The 19,426-nt window shown below is 39.9% G+C and overlaps 1 protein-coding gene across 3 annotated transcripts in view; it reads right to left on the reverse strand.

The window, feature by feature from the left end:
* The window catches only part of ITSN2 (intersectin 2), an 87,520-nt gene that overhangs the window by 66,676 nt on the left and 1,418 nt on the right, over nucleotides 1–19,426 (reverse strand). For all 3 annotated transcript variants that reach the window (XM_055810661.1, XM_055810662.1, XM_055810663.1), the window contains exon 2: nucleotides 5,411–5,474. In XM_055810661.1, the coding sequence (XP_055666636.1) occupies nucleotides 5,411–5,441 (31 nt within the window). In that variant the 5' untranslated portion in view covers nucleotides 5,442–5,474. The remainder of the gene's footprint in view (nucleotides 1–5,410; nucleotides 5,475–19,426) is intronic.

The raw sequence follows: 19,426 nt of genomic DNA on the forward strand, positions 1-19,426 counted from the left end.
GATGGAACTGTTCCCATTTCCAGACCAACTGCACCAACATCTGATTCATCTCTATTTAACCTTGTGCTAACATTGCACTGCAAAGTTATTTTCCCTCCTTGATGTTTATCTTCCTAGTTAGAAAAAATAAAGAGCAAATTTATTTACTGCAAAGTAAATACAGTGAAATTAAAAAAAAAAAAAAAACAAACAGTAAGCTTTTATTTTGGTGGGTTAACAAAGCCAATCTCTTTCCTTTCTCAACACTTAATGCCTTTCTTCTGGGTAACAGTGAAGCTTAACTCTGCATCTATTACACTTCCTGGGTTTTTTCCTCTCCTAAGCAGATAACCCAAATTCTACATTATATCCCACAAGATCTCTCACCAGTGCCTTATGCACTGGTACTCCTTATTTCACCCACCACACTTTAGGATGTACTTCCTTTCCCTCAAATCATGCAATTATTACACAATCTTCTAATATATCCGGTTGTCTTCCTCCTTAGTCACAGCAACTGACGAGTTCCCAGCACAGAGCAAAAATTCTTCTAGACCATAATGGTGTGACTAAAAAGCTATCTGAAGACAGTCCAACAGAAACGTGATGGAATTTAACCAACGATATGCAGTTCACACTGTGTAATTCTGGCTGGAAAACGACTCCTAAGTTTGCATCATCAATCAATTTAACCAGCACACATTTGCTTTCTACTGATGATGCTGCCGTAAATAGTAACAGCTAAAGCTGGTCTCAAGATAAAAATCCATAAAGAATAACACTATTACAAAGTCCAGCTCAAAATCTGCGTTTTCTCTCCCTTTTAGCCAGTTACTTCTCTAATGAAGTCCAAACATAAGATCTGTTACACTTTGTCTACAGAAGTCAGTTACCGAGGAAGGCATAAGGTGCAACCTTCCTTTCTTGAAACCTAGTTCCATTTATTCCATTCAACATTTGCCTCCATGTCTAATTATTTCTTCCTTCCAAGATTTTGTCTTACATCTTCCGTGTGAATCTTATTATCCTTATAATTCAATATGAATAAGAATTTGTATTCCACGGTCCTAGAGCACTATTTTGTACTTACTTAAAGGACTGAAGAAAACATGTAATACAGCACATAAAATTGGAAATCTCATTTTTTGCAAATGTGATAGTGCAAGAAGATAATACACCCGTCTAACGTGAGCACATGACTTCTTCTGTGTATCAACTGACACCACTGTCATCACTGAAAAGTAAAAGGAAGGATTAATTTATAAGTAAGGACACAAAAAATATTTGTCCTTGTCCTAGAATTTCTTTCCTTTTCCGTCTTTTAGATGGGAGAACAAGTTCTGATATTTTCTTTGCAAGGTCTAATTCAGCTTAGTATCTTTTATCTACACCTGTTGATATCCAAGCCTACAGTTTCCGTATCTAAGTGCACACAAGGTTAAGAGTCAGGTTGCATTCCAGTAGTTTTTAATTCAACTGTGATGACCAGGGTTTCTCCTAATGAAAAAAAATAAATAATAATCAGACCATGGATCTTGGGACAGACTTCTAGATGGAGCAGGACTTACCATCCACGAGTGTTTTACCCTTGACATCAGTGGAACCAGGACCTTGCTCGAACCATTTGTGTCTACTCTAGTCTCACACACACTGAAGTGCTGGGACACAAAACTCAATTCTGTTCACAACAGAATAACATTCAGTTTGATTTACAAAAGTTGAGAATCATGTGAAATGAGTTAAACTGAGGTGCAAAAAATAATGCTCTTATCAGAGGTATTTTCCTGCTGGACCACAAAAAAAAAAATCTATCAAAAGGAAACAGGTGGTAGGAAGGAAGAGGAAGGACAAATAAAAACAAACAAAATAAAGCACAGCCCAAAAATTCCAATGATACTTAAGGAAACAATGTGAAAGATACTGATCAGCAAATACTGCCTTCCTTATTCGGCAGAACCATCAAGATTAAACCTCCCCAAACCAAGATCCAGCATCACCATGGACATTAAACCCTGAAAAACTCTACCCTGCAGAAGAAGGGGAGTTGGGAAAATAGCCACATCTTGGAACTGCTCTTCAGCTGTAAAGAAGGCATCCCGTGGCAGTGAAGGGTACTTCTTCCTGCTCTGTGATATTTATCAGCAGTCACAGAGACAAATTAAGTGGAAGTACATTTTAATCTGTTAAAGCCTTTAACCTTCAAACTGGCCTTTGTAGTTAGTGTATTGACTCCTACCTTTGAAATACAGTTGTTGAAGGTATTTGTTATTTAGTGTAACTAACTGCCACTTTCAAAAGCTTCTGCAAGACTTAGGATGAATTCCTAAGAAAGCTTTGTCCAGATGGAGAGCTATATGCATGGAGAATAAACTACCAGAAACTGGGGGGGGTTATCATTTTCACAGTCATAATGATCAATATTCAGACTGTCACAGGATAAAACTAAATCCTCAGTAGGGAATCCCTGATCTCATTTGCAGACTGGGGAGATGGATATGCCTAGAGTTCTTTTATAGAAGTGGACTCCACAGAGATAAATGTCTGTTATCCATCTGGTGCTGCATGTCTATTTTGTAATTGGCAGCCTTTCTACGTAAGAAGAAACATGTTACTCAGCCTTGCCTGTTCATAAAAAAATGTCATCACAACCTTTATATTTTGCACAGGAGATAAATTTGTAGTAACTGGCAGGTCTGCCCTGAGATCGACAAAAATCAACATGCGCTCTTTAAGTCCTTTTCCTCTTTGACTTTCCAGCCTGTTAGTAAGGTATCCACAAAGGTCACTGTGGATGGAAACGGAGAGTCAAAGGGAACTCCTTTCTGTTCACTTCATCCTTTCATGACTTCAGAGAAGAAAGGTAAGTGGTCTAGTAAGACAACGTGCCCCTCAAGCACACAACGTCTACAACAAGCTGAAGTTTACTTGGCCACATAACTTAAAAAGAATATGCCAGTTCTTAGTACATGCAATTTGGCCATTGGCCACATGCTGAGGCTGGAGAGTCTTGGGATCCTGCTCTGGTGGAAGTATGTTCTGAGGAACAGCTCAAGGTGCCCTCAGCGAAGTTCAGTCTCTCAACTGGGACTTCAAGCACACGACTCAGTTACCCTTCCTTCTTGAGGTCCTGCACAGACTTCCCTTTCTCCACTTAGTTTGGTAAATAAAGTGTTATAGCACCTTCTACTTGTATTTGTTTGAGACTATTTGAATATTGTGCTTTGTCATTTGAACCCTGCAGTTCTCAAACACTGTCACCCTGTGTCATATAATTATGCACTTGCAGACACATCCGCTCACTTTTCTGTAACATTGAATGCCAAAAATAATCTTGAAACAGGAACTACTTTATGCCTACCACTACTAATGAACTGAAAGCTAAGTATACTGTACCTTGATAAGAGTAAGAGTTTTTTTCCCCAGATGAAAAAACACCATTTTCCCCTAGCAGGATACAAAAGGAAAGGGTCAACGCTCTGCTAGCAGGAAGGTGTAGCTGGCAGCCAGTGCTCTGAGGCTGCAGCAACGCCTAATGGTCTAGTTGCCTCACACATAACCTCTTTCTTCATCTCATGCTTCAAGTCACTACCAAGGTCTAACAACATAATTACAGGTTTCCACTGAGCAACGAGTGGTAAATGCAGGTGATCTACTTTGAATGCGAACAACAGCGGCAGTAAGCAGCAGGGAAGAACAATTTCAACAGCAAGGGTTGCTCGGTATTTAGCCAGTGATCACATTAAAACTACTCTCTTGTCCCCACCTGACTTGCTCACAATTTAATAAATTCTGATAAGAAATTTATCTGCAAAACTACAGACAATCATCCAAATATTCTGTGAGGAGCAATAGTTTAACCATTTATTGCCTGCTATTTTTCTTACTTTATTCTACTATGTTTTTCAACATGGTAAAACTCTGCCAGGGGAAAGGCTGAATCTTGTGGCACTGTTCCTTTTGAGCAGCAGACAGTACTGCCCAAGGGATTTCAGATCAAAGAAAGGATCACTCTCCCAAATTAACACTTCTGAGATCAATTCATGTACGCGCTCAGTGCTGTCAATACACTTGCAAGCTGCCAACAGAATGAAGGAGTAAAAAGCCAAACCAAAAAAAGATACTAAATAGTTTATGTTTAAATCAACCATAGAGACGGTCAAGAACATAAACGTGTATTCTCCCCGAAGAGAGCTTCTCTGTTTATTTTAAAATGAGAAGCAAACAGCATGTGGCAATTAAAAAATACTTTTTCATTATGTCCAAAAAGGGGGGGGGGGTGTGGGGGGTGTGGAAATTCTGGTATTTAGATTTTTCCCTATTATATACAATATATTGACTCCTTTTACATCTCTTTTATTGTTAAATCTGTGAAACCAAGTCTGGAGCAAACTGCAGCTGACTGTATAAAAAAAGGTGTTGATCACATCGATTATTTTTCACGAAGTGTTTTATGCAGATGTGAAATATATGTAAAAAAGAGGACATTTAATCTGTAATCTGAATGTTCTTCTGAAAAAAAAACACTTCCCCTTACTCACCCAATTTATCAGCAGTGACAAGTTTCTAAATCAGTTAAAGACCTCCCAGTCCTGCAGTAACCTTCACAGATAAATGAGACAAAAAGTACTTCTTGCATCTATTTCCCTATTTTTGTTGGGAGAAATACTCCCTATCTGGACTAGCTGAAGTGGAAAGCATTATTCCTACACTTGTCTTTTCATTTTGGCCAGCTCTGTAAACAACAACGTGCAAGCATCAAATTTCTCAGCAGATATTTGCAAATTGTGTCTTCACCAATAAGCTTGCTCTAGAAATAAAGAGCTCCAACACACACATACACAGAGAAACAATTTTAAGTTTTCAAATCTCAGGATGTCTCTGAAAAAAAAAAAAACACCAAGAAACAAATCCAAAAGTTTCTATAGTAGATGGGGCACAGAATAAAGAGGAAAATTTGAAACTTTTTTTTTTTTAGAAAGACTGATTATTTTTGTCCATGTAGCATATTGCTTAACACATTCAAATATTTTGGTTTAAAATAAATAGCATCACATATTATAATTAAACACATTTTGGGCTGAATTACGTAACAGAAAAGGTATGCAAGTTTAATCAGCTATTACTTAGCATATTCCTCGCTTGAAGTCAGGCAGCATTCACACTACAAGTCACACATTCCTCAGCCCTTTAAATGATCTGAGGTTACTAGATGGTCCAGGCGGATCTGTACTCCAAATTATGCTGCAGTAATGCTTCTACCGAATTTCTCCCTGTCTTACAGTACAAGTTAGTCTACAGGAAGCAATCTGCAGCAAACTGACCAAAACGCTGCTGCAGGTATTATTTAATCAGCATTAAAAAAACAAACAAACAAAAAAAGGAAGATAAACGCTCCCACCCCTACCTAAACCAACCGACCCGAGCTACTCACCATTCACGGCTGTGGGAAACTGAGCCATCATGGTCCTGAATATGCCTTGCTAGCTCTTAGCCATCTGCAACATAAAAACATTGTGCCATTAATAATGCAACAAGGGCAAAACACAGCTCTGCGCTCCCGCTGAGTAGGGGGAACGTCTGTCCCCTTTAGCTCGCACTTCCGATAGCAAACAATGCCAGGCTTCAGGATGCTGCTGAACAAGCTGAATTTACGTTTTGCAGGGGGTGGGGGATTTTTTTTTTTTTTTTTTAGAGAGTATGCAGTGCAGTTCTGAACCTAGTGGCACATTCTTAAAGGAAAACAGTACCAACTGTTTAGCAACTGCTGCATAATGTACGAGAACAGTTGACAACATGTCAGAACATATGGTGTGGCAAACAGCCCTCTCCGGGCAGAAGGACAGGCTGGAGGTCCTAGCACACCTCCTCCAGCTCTCCCTGGCAAATAGTTAAGCATATCATAAAAATAGTTCCGTATACAACTCTCTTAACTGAATGCTTCTTCTGAGCAAAACTGGAAGAACAATTAGTAAAATTTATCTCTTTCACTACTCCACACACTTTTTACAAAGAAAACACTCTCACATCATGTATTAAAAAAAAAAATTACTTTCCTAATCAAAATTTGTAGTCAGTTTCCCATAACCAACACAACAAACTTATTCCTCTGCTTGAGCTACTGCAGAGTCCAGAGCAGCATTTAAAGGAGTCTCAATATAATTTACTTTCATCATAGATATCAGAGTACAAAGACTTATTTTCTTTTTCTAGTATGTATTCTTTTAAGAGTACCTGTATTAATGCTATTTAGAATTGCAAAATATTCACCAATACTTACTTGAGGGATAAGCATAAACACCACTTTACAAACTTAGAACTAAGACAATGCAGCAAGCTTTTGCTTTGCATGAGATAGATAAATACTGAAATTTACACATCATTATCCTGCGCACTACATGCGGAAACTATTGTTCAGGACAACATTTTTATTTTATTAAAAAAAAAAACCAACCACCCACATCTCAGACCCCTGTGGCACTCCCTCTTCAGATACTAAACCTTCTCCCCACCCACCATCCCCCCCCAAAAAACCCTTCACCTCTATATACAACCACAGATTTTCATATTAAGTACAGAAATAACACATCTCCCACAATCCCGCCCCCTGCAAGGAAACTCCTGCACATCTCATTAGAAAAATCACACAACTGGAAAGAACTCTGGTTTCATGTGTGGACAGGAGAGCATTTTTTGTATCTATTCCCCATTTCTGCAATACAAATAAAAATGTCTGCCATCACTTGCTAACAATCCACTCAATATATAAAGATATAAATAAGCAAACAAATATAATAATAATAATAATGTAATATATATTTTTATTGCTATTTATATATCCTATAAATAACATCTAAAATCATGCTACTCTAACAGGCCACAAATCGCTCATTCTCACTGGGTCATCTGTAATCCTTATAACCCCATGTGGACCCGGTCCCTCCCCAAAATACACGAAGAACAGTATTTTATCTTAAGTTATCTTGCTCTATGTTGCTTATATAACTGTCCAGTGAGTAATTTTTATTTTTTTTTAATTCTGACACATTACAGACAGTCATTAAGACACTTACACATACATTTCTGTGTGCACACACACATATACATATATACATAAAGTGGAAAGATGGGCGAGTCCAAATGATCTCTCAGGGTGACAGTAGGTATCAGCTGCAGAACGATGAAAAAGGAAGCGTGGATCTACTCCAAGACATGAATTCTAAAACAAACTGGAGTATTTTTAGGTTACTTACAGCATCCCCTTCCTAGGCCTTACCAGCAACCTACCAAGAGACACTTGAAATCTATATATAGCCCTCCTGAAAAATGCTTCCAATGTTGTTAAATGTTTCTACTGCACACTTCTCTTCAAAAGCTGTTCTGTCAAGGAGGGCTAGAAGAGAGCCATGGCACAGAAGCAGGATGCTGGAGAGTATCTCCAGAATCAACAGAGCAAAGCTCAATAGAGCTTTGCATTGACAGAGACATCCACCTGCACATGACTTGTTCTAGATTTACAGTCTTACCACATAAAGGCTACACATTTAATCTTTCCTACAACGTATATTATTGTCTTATTTTCAGATCACTTTTATAGTTTTTTAAGTAAGTAATTACAACAGAATCACTTGATAAACAGAACCATTGAATACCCCAAGTTGGAAGGAACCAACAAGGATCATCAAGTCCAGCTTCAGGCTCTACACATGACAACCTGAAAGTTATATATCTAAGAGCATTGTCCAACCACTTCATGAACACCAGCTGGCTTGAGGCCACAACCACTTCCCTGGGGAGCTTGTCCCAGAGCATGACCACCCTCTCAGTGGAGAACTTTCTCCTAGTACCCAATCTTAATTTCCTGACACAACTTTAAGCCATTCCTTTGCATCCTATCACTAGAGAGGAGAGACCAGCACCTCCCTCGCCGCTCACCCTCATGAGGAAGCTGTAGACAGCAATGAGGTCACCCTTTGGTCACTTCTTCTCTAAGCTGAACAAACCTAGTATCCTCAGCTGCTCCTCATAGGTCTTTCCCTCTAATCCTTTCACCCTCTTTACTGACCTCCTTTGGACACATCTGGATATTTTTATATCCTTCTTACACTGTGGAGCCCAAACCTGCACACAGTAGTCAAGGCAAAGCCTCACAAGTGTCTTGGTTTCAGCTGCAACAGAGTTAATTTTCTTCTTAGTAGCTGGTGCAGTGCTGTGTTTTGGATTTGGTGTGAGAACAATGCTGATAAACATCACCCAGCAACAACTAAAACCACCAGTGTGTTATACTAAGTCAAGGACTTTTAAGTTTCTTGGGCCTTGCCAGCAAAAAGGCTGGAGGAACACAGGGAACTGGGAGGGGACACAGCCAGGACAGGTGACACGAACTAGCCAAAGAGGTGGTCCATACCATATAATGTCATGCTGAGTATATAAGCTGGGGGAAGAAGGAGGAAAGTGGGGACATCCAGCATTATGTCATTTGTCTTCCCGAGTAACCACTACATGTGACAGAGCCCTGCTTTGCTGGGGATGGCTGAGCACCTGCCTGCCGATGGACAGTAGTGAATGAATTCCCTGCTTTGCATGCATGCACAGCTTTTGCTTTACCTATTAAATTGTTCTTGTCTCAACCCCTGAGTTTTACATTCCTTTCCGATCCTCCTCCCTATCCCTCTGGGTGAGAGGGAGTGAGCGAGTAGCTGTGCAGTGCTTGTTTGCCAGCTGGGGTTAAACCATGGCAAGTCAGTTAATTATCAGACAATACAAGTCTGATAATAAACTGATTAATTCTTAAAGCCCAAAATCTTAAGATGTATTTTTAAAATACTTCATACAACTTACACCTATAGAGAAAGTCAGACTTCACCTTCTTTGGTTTTGCTGCAAGGGCTCACATAGATTGAGCTTTCTAAACTCCCAACTGCTGACCACACGAGTGGGAGAAGTAACCCAGGCATCTCCATGCACACAAAACATATAAACCCCCTCTCTCTTTTTGATGTCCCTGGAGTCTCAACTATACCATATTTTAAGATAATTTCAACTGAAAATTTTTGAGGTCAAAGTCCTCGTATTAACTTGGTGAGGGCCCTTCCTATTTATGAAAGCTCTGCATCTATGGAGCACAGGTGTTCCTGGTTCATTTTCATCAGCTGGGGTAACTCCAGCCCACTGTTAACATCAGCTATATACACAGGGCCACTACCTTTCGCTAACCTGTATGACAAGCGATCTCTATCCTGGGCTGCATAACAAGAAGGGTGGCCAGCAGGTCAAGGGAGGTGAGCCTCCCCCTCTACTCGGCTCTCATGAGACCCCCCCTGCAGTGCTGCATCCACCTCTGGGGTCCCCAACATCAGAAGGACATGGACCTGTTGGAGTGAGTCCAAAGGAGGCCACAAAGATTATCAGAGGGCTGGAGAACCTCTCCTGTGTGGACAGGCTGAGGGAGTTGGGGTTGTTCAGCCTGGCGAAGAGAGGGTTCCAGAGAGACCTTATTGCAATACTCGAAGGGAGCTCCTAAGAAACTTGGAGAGAGACATTTTGTGAGGGCCTGTAGTGACAGAACAAGGGGCAATGGTTTTCAACTAAAAGAAGGCAGATTTAGGCTGGACAGAAGAAAATTCTTTTCTAGTAAGTTGGTGAGGCACTGGAACAGGTTACCCAGAGAAGCTGTGGATGCTCCATCACTGGAAGTGTTCCAAAGTCACACTGGATGAGGCTTTCGGCAACCTGGTATAGCAGAAGGTAGCCCTGCCCATGGCACAGAGTTGGACTAGATGACCTTAAAAGATCCCCTTCAACCCAAATCATTCTGCAATAACAGAAGTTTCACCGCTCATGTCAAGGAGAATTAGAAACTGTATTCAGACACTGAATACAGCACACCCGAGTTATCATCAATACCACTGTCTGTCCTTTCAAAAAGAGTCCAAGATCAGATGTTTCTAATACCACACTGATAATCTGTTCCAGTGCAGTGCTCTCAAAAATAGTGACCAGACAGCCCAAATTATCAACACAGGTTTTTTCAGCATACCTGAAAATTCTCCAAGTTTCCCAAGCCTGGGCTAACCCAGCCCAATGAGTCTGCACCAGGCATTGTCATGTAGATGCACCAAACTTAGGTCCAAAAGCAAGAGAGAACTGCCCAACAGATCTGTACTAAGAGTACATTACACCAACGTGATACAATAAAGTCATGATTTAGCTCTAACATCTCACTATTATGCCTATAGGCAGACCTTGTCATACTTTAAAATGCTAGACCTGAAAGGCACCAAAACCCTCCTACATTAACCCCTATAAACAATACTGAAAACTATGACCTTACAGAAGCAGCCAAGAATCATAAACGAGATTTTTACAGGATTTCAGATCACACCAACGCTGAGACACTATTCTATGCCTTTGCACAGATCCATTTCATTTGGACACCAGGGTTACACCAAACACACATGCTTCTTTAGTGACAGATTCCTAATTTGTACTGAAAGGTTAAAAAAAAAAAAAAAGGAAAATAAAAATATTACTGCAACATTATTTCCCCTCATTCAAATTTTTAAGGAAGGAGGAAACAGCCCAGTAAACTCAAAGTCTACACGCATTTTTCAAAGGTCTGTGGAAACAATCCCTATCAAAGAATAGAGCTTGCTCTCAACAAGCATTCTGCCTTTTACATTTCCACAGCACACCCCAAAGGCTTGGATATTACGCATGTATCAAAGTTAAAAGCAGCTTATTTTCATGAATTCCAAATTACTCTAGTCACCATCTGTAAGAGCACCTTTGTCTAAGACACAGGTGTGCGCCATATATTTACCAAGGGAAATCTCACCAAAATAGTCTCACAGTAGGCCAAACTTACTTTTTAATCATTAAGAGGTGAAAGTTATAAATGTCTGAAGAAACTTATTACACAATATCATAGAGAAACCCAATGCCATATAGAAACACTTACTGAAGAAAAAAAAGCCTCAGGAAGACTATAACCAGTATCTGAAACAGATGATGAAAAACCAGCCATTCCAACCAGAATCTCTCACAGGAAATTACTTGGTTCTGCAAAATGTTCTAGGAGAGGTGCTTGGTGAACTCCAAGTTATCAGTCCTAAGAAACCATGACAGCCACATCACAAATCCACATTGTAACAAAAAAGTATCAAAACATCCCTGTGAACACTGTACATAACATTAAGCCATGCTGCCATTTAGGCTGAAAACAGGAAAACTTGGATGTTACATTTAAATAGCAGAACAGCAAGTTCTTGTAAACAAACCATCTGACTAGTCCCAATGTTTAAAGCACTAATTGTTTTCACAAACTGACCTGCCAAACTGCAACTTCTGTTGCCTCTCTGTGTTCACTGTAGTTGACCCAAGTTGCAAAAAGAAATGAGGAGACTGCAAGAAGCAGGGGGGACCTTACCACCGTGCTGAAAGCATTAGAAAACATTAGAGCTGGGCAGACTGCAGGAGAAAGCAAAAAGAAAAAGCTTCTCTTCTATCATAGGCATATTGCCATTTTACGAAGAACAGCCTCACCACAGTTGTTGTTAATATTTATACTTGAATCAATTTTTTTCAAAATATTTCTCAGAAAAACCGCAGCCACATAGTTTTAGTAGGAATGACAGTCTGGTGCATCAGGCTCTGTCCAATCCATTTTAACTGGAAGAAAGCAAACAGCAGAAGCACCATGTGTGGACACAGTACTATTTTGCTTTTCTCAAGGACAGAGAGAAGGTATATTGGAGATTTTTGCAGCAAGAACCAATTAGCAAGGACAGAGATTGCAGTACTAGTTGACCAATTTATCTTTGCAACACCTGTAGATCTGGACAACACAAAGACTACTCATTAGTATTTGCAAAGCAAACAGTGGCAGTATAATAGCCCATGTAGTTGTTCTGTGCTTTTTTTTGTTTTTATTATCCTCTTGAAAATCAGAGAATAATAAACATTAGTAAGGCATTATAAACAAGCACAGTCTAGAATTCCTCTTTGTTCAACACATATCAGTAGAAAAGTTTACCAATTAAAAAAAGAAAGAAAACCAACACAACATTTTGGCATGCCAAGAATTGGTATCTCCTTTATGCAGTGGAGTTACATGCAGTGACACGGCCTTTTCAAAAAGAACTGCAACCAGCTTCACAAAGTCCACCCACCCTGATAACAAATGAATGACATCAGTTACAAAAGGAAGAAGTCGGTCCTGGGTAGCTAGCAGATCGCTAGCTCTTCCTGCTCCCCCTGCCTCCCTTACTGTGGATGAAAGTACTGCAAACTTTAGTTAATATTTGGACATTTCGGGGGGGGGGGGGGGGGGGTGGTGGTGTGTGTGGTGTGTGGTGTGTGGGTGTGTTAGAAAAAGTGTTAAATATGTTACTTCTTAACCCTATGGTATGCAGTCCCTTCCTTGCTCACTGTTATAGGGCAATTTGCTTCCAAACAGTGATTAAGATAGAACACAAAATGTGGGGGTTTTTTGGACAAGTATCTTTCTGCCAACTTTGCCTGACAAACAGGCTTTCTGAATATACTGACCATACAAAATGGATGCCATGCAAAATACAAGAATCTCTGTTTCTATTTAAAAAAAACATAATTGTGTGGTCAGTATTGATGGGTTTACTCTGTTTCTTACACAGCTGCTCAGCTGTGAAAGCACCCATTCAAAATATCAAGATCCAGTTCAACTCTCCTCTCTGTTTTCAGAAATTGGTACCGATCTTTGCTTCCTCCTAGGAGATGGCCTTTCCGCATTTTATTGCACAGTTGTTTAAAAAAACCCATGCACAATGTTTGGAATAGTAACACAAACTCAGGATTTCAACTTCCTACATGAAATTCTCTACCATCAGAGAGCCACAGGTCCCTCTCTGTCCCTGCTCCTCCAGCTTTGATTCTTCTTGCAGAGAAGAAATTCCGAAGGTGGGTATGAGAATCCTGCTTCAGGAAGCTCACTATTTAAATCCCTGGCCCTTCTCCCAGGAGACAAGTACATGAACTTCCTCAGGAAAAGATGGGAATTTAACCCAGCTCCGTCACACCCTGGACGAATACATTCATGAACCTGATCCCAGACATGGACAGACTTCACCACCTCTGCTTGCTTTGCTTAAAAAGGCAAAGAAAAAAAGAGGAAAAAAGCAGAGGGTAGATTATTTATAAGGTTATTTTTTTTAAAAGGCTCTAAACTTCTACCTTTGAGAAGGAACTTCAGCCTGCATATTATAACCTTTCCAGAGAGCTGAGATACACTTGCTCCTGAATGGGTGGTAACTTAAAATACACTTTTTTTGCTTCCTACTTTCTAATTTACATGACTCCCCACTCCATATGCTGTTTTTTCCAGATCTTGTTCTGAAATATATCAATTCTCACATCTAATTACTTGCAAGCATAGTACAAGAGCCCTAAGATGTGGGGTCCACACACCCTGAAACCTGCAATTCTCCACTCTCACACTGTGATTCCTAATTTATGCCAATGTAGACTTAGGCAAAATATAAATCTTTGATGAGTTTTCTCTTCTTTTCATTATCTTATTTCAACCATGACTGGGAACATTCACAGCGTATTACTTACGAGCTTATCCATTTGAAATCTTACCATCTTCAGAGGAAATTTCTGAGCCCTTTCCCTTCCATCAGAAGCACAAGCAAAATCTGCCTCCTAACACAGCAAAAAAAAAACCTAACAGAAGAATTCTTAATGCTATCTTTTCCTTATGATACAAGAACTGCTACCTAACTTATTGCTTGATTTTCAGTCCCAGGTAACAGTGCAAAACATACAGAACATCTAATGGACTGCTATAGCAGTGATAGAATACACGGGCAGTTTTCTGTCCCCAGCAGAAAACAAACTTTCACCATTTGTAAAACTAATGAAGGCAAAACATTTAGCAAGACTTGGGTTTCCATTTTATGTATCTGCTTTCCAGCTGGGTAGATGCGCAAAACCATCTCAGGCTTAACTCCTCAAAATTGAATGAGATGACAAGCAAAAAGGAGACAGGCCATAAGAGGCCTTTAAAGCAAAGAAAGGTAGTTTATCTTTAATGAAACAAAAACCAGAGAAAGCTCACGGGAGAAAAAGCAAAGATCAATATAAGGAAGTTAAACCAAAAACAAATTAACTAGGTGGCGTTATTCCAGGGGGGCAACGGGTGGGCAAAAATGCATTCCCCAAAGCAAGATAGAAGAACATGGGTGTAATGCAGGTCCAAGAGGTCCCACCCAGTGTGGGAGCCCCAGGAGCCAAGCTGGTCCTGAGTTGGACCCAGGCAGCGTAGCCACAGCACCTCTTCTGCCCCAGTCTGACCCTGCTCTCAGCCACAAGTCCTGGCCACACTATATTAACCAGAATGGTCCCTCAAAGCATCCAGTTGAGATTTGGTCTCTTAACCTTTAACATTGAGCTCTACAGCATACGGTAATAATGTTCTGACCACCACAAATTAATTTCATGAACTTAAGGAATTAATTATCACCTGGGTTAGACACACATCTCAGTGTCATGTAAAGTCCCTGTGAGCAAAGGTATATCTCAGAAAAACACTTGCCCTACCACAATACTATGACTATGCTAAGAGCGTATTGGAAAAATCAAGGGAGTTTTAGATTTTGATTAGTAGAATTCTTGAGACGTTTGAAAGCTAAGACTAAAAGTATTACTTAAGTCAGCTCTGATTTTTGATACATTTATTAGTATAGCCATAATAGGTCATTTTTTTGCATTCCAGTTATATTTTTAGGAACAATGAAGAGTAACTCCCATTTCCTGTTCTTCCCTTACTTCATGTGTATGCTGTTGAATCACTAACTGCAGATACCAGTCATGACCAGTGCCACAGCATTTCACAATCAGCCTTGAAAATTTTCACTAGGAAAGCCAGCTCAGAATCATTATCTGCTACTTCTGAAGCAACAACATCCTATGTCAAAATGTCTCAAGTCAAACTGGCTGCTCTCAGAATCACTGTTCCAAAGAAGCTGTGACTTATCTGGATCAACCATGTTTTTTCAGCTATCTGTAACTGCAAAATTGTTTAAAAATAGTCCTCAGGTAATTGTCCTCTATTAGGTAATTCCAATTGTGCTGCTACTGTCATCATGTTACATCACTTGAATTTCATGTGGTGTTCTGAAAATAAGAGTTACACAACACTGTGCTCATCAGTATACTAATGTTCAATCCATTACTTTTAACTCTAGGATCCAAGTAACCAACCTAGCCCGGCTGCATTCCTATACTGACAGTCTTAAACATTCCAGATGTGAAGAAAACCAAAATTTCATCAGCCCCACATTTACTTTATGATTTTTCTATAACCTAATCCTCACCTTTTGAACATTTGGTGCTAATGGCACAACAGCACCGGAAAAACAAGTTACTACAGTCTCTGTATAATCTTGCAATGGGCAATAAAACAAAGTATGCATGAATGTAAGAAGAATCAAAGACTCCTCATGAAATAAAATCACCTTTCTTGTTTTCTAGAGACTTACACTTAAATAAATCTGATAATAAATAAAAAAATAAATCCTGATAGACAAGTTAATCAATGAAAGGAGGAACATTCTAGTAACCAAGTAACCAGCATGCTTCAGTCCTTAGCTTGGCTTTCAAAGGGTATGAGACACGAGTAGTTAATACATACTTCAATGACTCCCATCATCACACGTGAACCAAAATTAACAGAAGGGTGTGCTTCGCAAATATCTTGACTGCCTACATGATTCATGAAAAAAGGCAACCAGACAGAGAAGACACTACCAAATTTAGTGCCCCTAACAGACTGCTGTATGTTTGCATACTAATATTAGACATTAAAGAAGCCGGATCAATAAAAGATGCTCTAAATACACTAACCATAAGAAAAACTTCGACACAAGCTTAGAGCTGATTAGACTTGGACAGCCAATGCCACAGAAAACAAGGCTTCACCAGTGGCATTGCTCACAGCTGGTTTGAAATTTCAACTTACATGGGTCCGTCACAGGAAGGAACTTGAACTTACAGGTAGAAGTAAGCCTCCCAGTTCTACACCAACTGGATTCAAAACAGATTTCCAGAGGTCATTCAGGCACCTGCAATATTTGCAACCTAGCATTTGAAAATCTCAGGAATACTTAAACAGCTGCTTAGCACTTCCAAAAATCCGATCAGGCACCCTAAGAAGAGTGCTTCCCCCCTAAAAATAGTCTGTTGCATCACCAATCATCAAGCAGGGTACACAAGGAAAATGCAGTTTTAAAAGGTGAAGTTAAAGGGTGATGATGTGTTTTTAAAACAAACTACCCTATTTCACCCCATGCCTAGGATCAACCTCTGGACCTTGAAGAACACTTTGTATTAAATTTTTTACTGACAAGTGGTAGTGCTTGAAATAGGTCAGTCATAAAAAAAAGAGAATTCTCTAATTAGCTCTGCATTATCTTTGTTATCTTTATAATCACCAGTTCTCACCTAAAACAAAAAAAGTAAAGAAAGGTCACTGACTTTCCCACATCATTCAGCCACATGAAATAAGCCCTCCAATCTAAAAGCAACACCACAAATTCACAAAGTCAACAACCTACTGCTCTCATGACTTTCACAAAAGGACTACGTTTACATCAAGCTTCCCCCAGAACTTAAAAACATGGCAGGATCCATCATCTAATATACCTTGCCAAGAGATGTGGCATTACATGGAACCGAAAGCAGCTTTCAGAAGTCAAAATAAAGTAACTTGAAAACAAGCAAGTATAGCACACATACATATGGAACAAATCACAGCACCAGCGCTGCCAGGAACACCAGTGGATGTCATTGCAAGACCAAGTTCTATGATTTCTGGAAGGTCTTGGTGACTGGTCAAGGATCCTGATGACTAGAAAAAGGCAAACATCAAACCCATTTTCTGGAAGGGCAAGAGGGACAGTTTACCAATGCAAAAGGCTGCTAAGTCTGACTTCAGTCCCTGGAAAGATTATGGAGCAAATCCTCCTGGGAGCCAATGCTTATAGAACAAAAAGATGATGAGAAGGTGCCAGCACACCGCTATCCAGGATGAACCACGCCTGATGCATCTCATAGCTTTCTGTGTTGAGATGACTGGCTCTGGGAACAAGGGCAAAGCAGCTTGTTTTGACTTTACAAAGGCTTTCAGCAACATCTCCCACAGAATCCTCAGAGCCAAACTGGTAAAATACAGTTTGAATAGGTTGACTGTAAAGTGGGTGAAAAACTAGCTTGACCACTAGACTCCAAGGGCTGTGATCAGTCATGCAAAGTCCCATCCGGTTGGAACTAATTATGTTCCCCAGGGGTTGACACCATGGCCAATACTGTTTAAAGTCTTCAATGCCAACGCGGGCAATGGGATGGGATACACTCTGACCAAGCATGGATACCAGACCACAGAGGGCTACCCAGTGAGTTTATGGGATCTCCACCCTTGGAGGTAGTCCAAACACAACCAGATGTGGCTCTTAGTCAGCCCCATCTTAATGCCACATTTTAATGAAGGCTGGACCAGATGATCTCTACAAGTGCCTTCAAAATTTTATTACTCTATGACTAGATTTCAGGTAAAGAAAAGCAAATAGAAGCAGCTAAAAGCCATTTCAAAAACTGAGATACTGGAGATACAAGAAGGACATGGACCTGTTGGAGCAAATCCAGAAGAGAGCCACAAAGATGATCAGAGAGCTGGAGCACCTCGCCTATGAGGAGATCTTATTGTGGCCTTCCAGTACATAAAGAGGGCTTATGAGAAAGATGGGGACAGACTTTTCAGTAGGGCCTGTAGCAACAGGACAAGAAAGAATGGTTTCAGGCTAAAAAGAGGGTAGGCTTAGATTAGATATTAGGAACAAATTCTTCACTGTGAGGATGGTGAGACACTGGCACCGGTTGCCCAGAGAAGCTGTGGATGCCCCATCCCTGGCAGCGCTCAAGGCCAGGCTGGACAGGGCTTTGAGCAACCTGCTCTAGTGGAAGGTGCCTCTGCCCATGGCAGGGAGGTTGGACTAGATGACCTTCAAAGGTCCCTTCCACCCCAAACCATTCTATGTGATTTCCTTTCAAGTGAAAATAGGCCAGGAATTAAAATGTCTGACTTTTGAACCAGTCTTAAAAAGACAAAGATAACAGTTCTGGACTTCAAAAGAAAATCTCATTAAATGCTGTTTTCACAAATTTTACACGCTGATCAAACTAAATCTTTTCAGGTAAGAGCAGAGACTTTACTTGTAAACTCTTAATTAACAGGTTATCTCTCAGACCAGAGACCTGTACCTCAATTTGCAATCTGGACTACACTGCTTTTCAGAAACTAATCACAATCTTTTCCTGGTAAACACCTGTTTTCAAGGTGCATGACACTTTTTGATAATGCCCCAAGCAAAGCATGTACATCACCTTTCACTTCTCAAATGCTGTCCCATTTTCCCCACCAACTCCAGAAGAGTAACTCAGTGAAGAATTACTATTATCTACAGAACTTAGTTTTGTTTTTCATAGCTGCTACTTTCCCATGGCATGCAATTAATTCACTTTTCAATATTAAAGACTACAACAGAAATATTTGTAAAAAAAGCCAGCGTAATTTAAGAAGTGCCGTGGTCCCAATTACTGTAATACCTGAATCTCAATAAATAAAGGCTTCTCAACCACAGTTCAAAGTCATCCATGGGTCACTTCTGCCTTATCCTATCTCACTTTGTTCACAAGAACGGTGGAAAAAATAAGCACATAAAGCTCTAATAGCACAACACCACCTATGCTAGATAAGCCCATAGAGTTATTAGCACAAACAGACCACAGGTACTGCATTTTTGTTATTGTGAGTGCTATAGGAACATACTCTTTTTTTTTTATATTCCAGTGGCAGCTAACAACTCAGTCAGGGACACATCCCATATTCTCAATCTTGTATAGAGAGAGGAGAAAAACTAAGTGCAATTCCCTCAGGATAGTAATTAAAAGGAGAAGCATATTCACTTATCTAATTTAGGCATCTGAGTCAGGAGGCTAATCCAACCAAAATTTGTGTATAATAGAGCATGGAACAGCCCAAATCCATGTTTGCAGGGATACATGCAATTGTCTTAACACACAAAGCCTAGAGTCTGAACTAAGATTTCTCTAAATACCCAGAGGTACAGCGGTGTGAATGCTGCTCCCACCTTAGCCAGAATAAGTAATAAAAAAAAAAAAAAAAAAAAAAGGAGACAAACCAAACAGGGAAGGTACACTGGAAACAAGGAAACAAAAACTAATGAGGTTTAGTAGAAGAATGAACCCCAGCTACCTATTTATCCAATCAGTTCCTTATGTTCGTTATTTCTAAACAGCACCATCACATCAGTGAATATAAACATCTGTTACAGCTATAGTCTTTGAATTTGAACGAAGTTTCAGATGAACAACTTAAAATTCCTGAAAACAAACT

Source organism: Falco peregrinus, chromosome 7 (assembly GCF_023634155.1).
Source record: "Falco peregrinus isolate bFalPer1 chromosome 7, bFalPer1.pri, whole genome shotgun sequence".
NCBI classification, from domain to species: domain Eukaryota; kingdom Metazoa; phylum Chordata; class Aves; order Falconiformes; family Falconidae; genus Falco; species Falco peregrinus.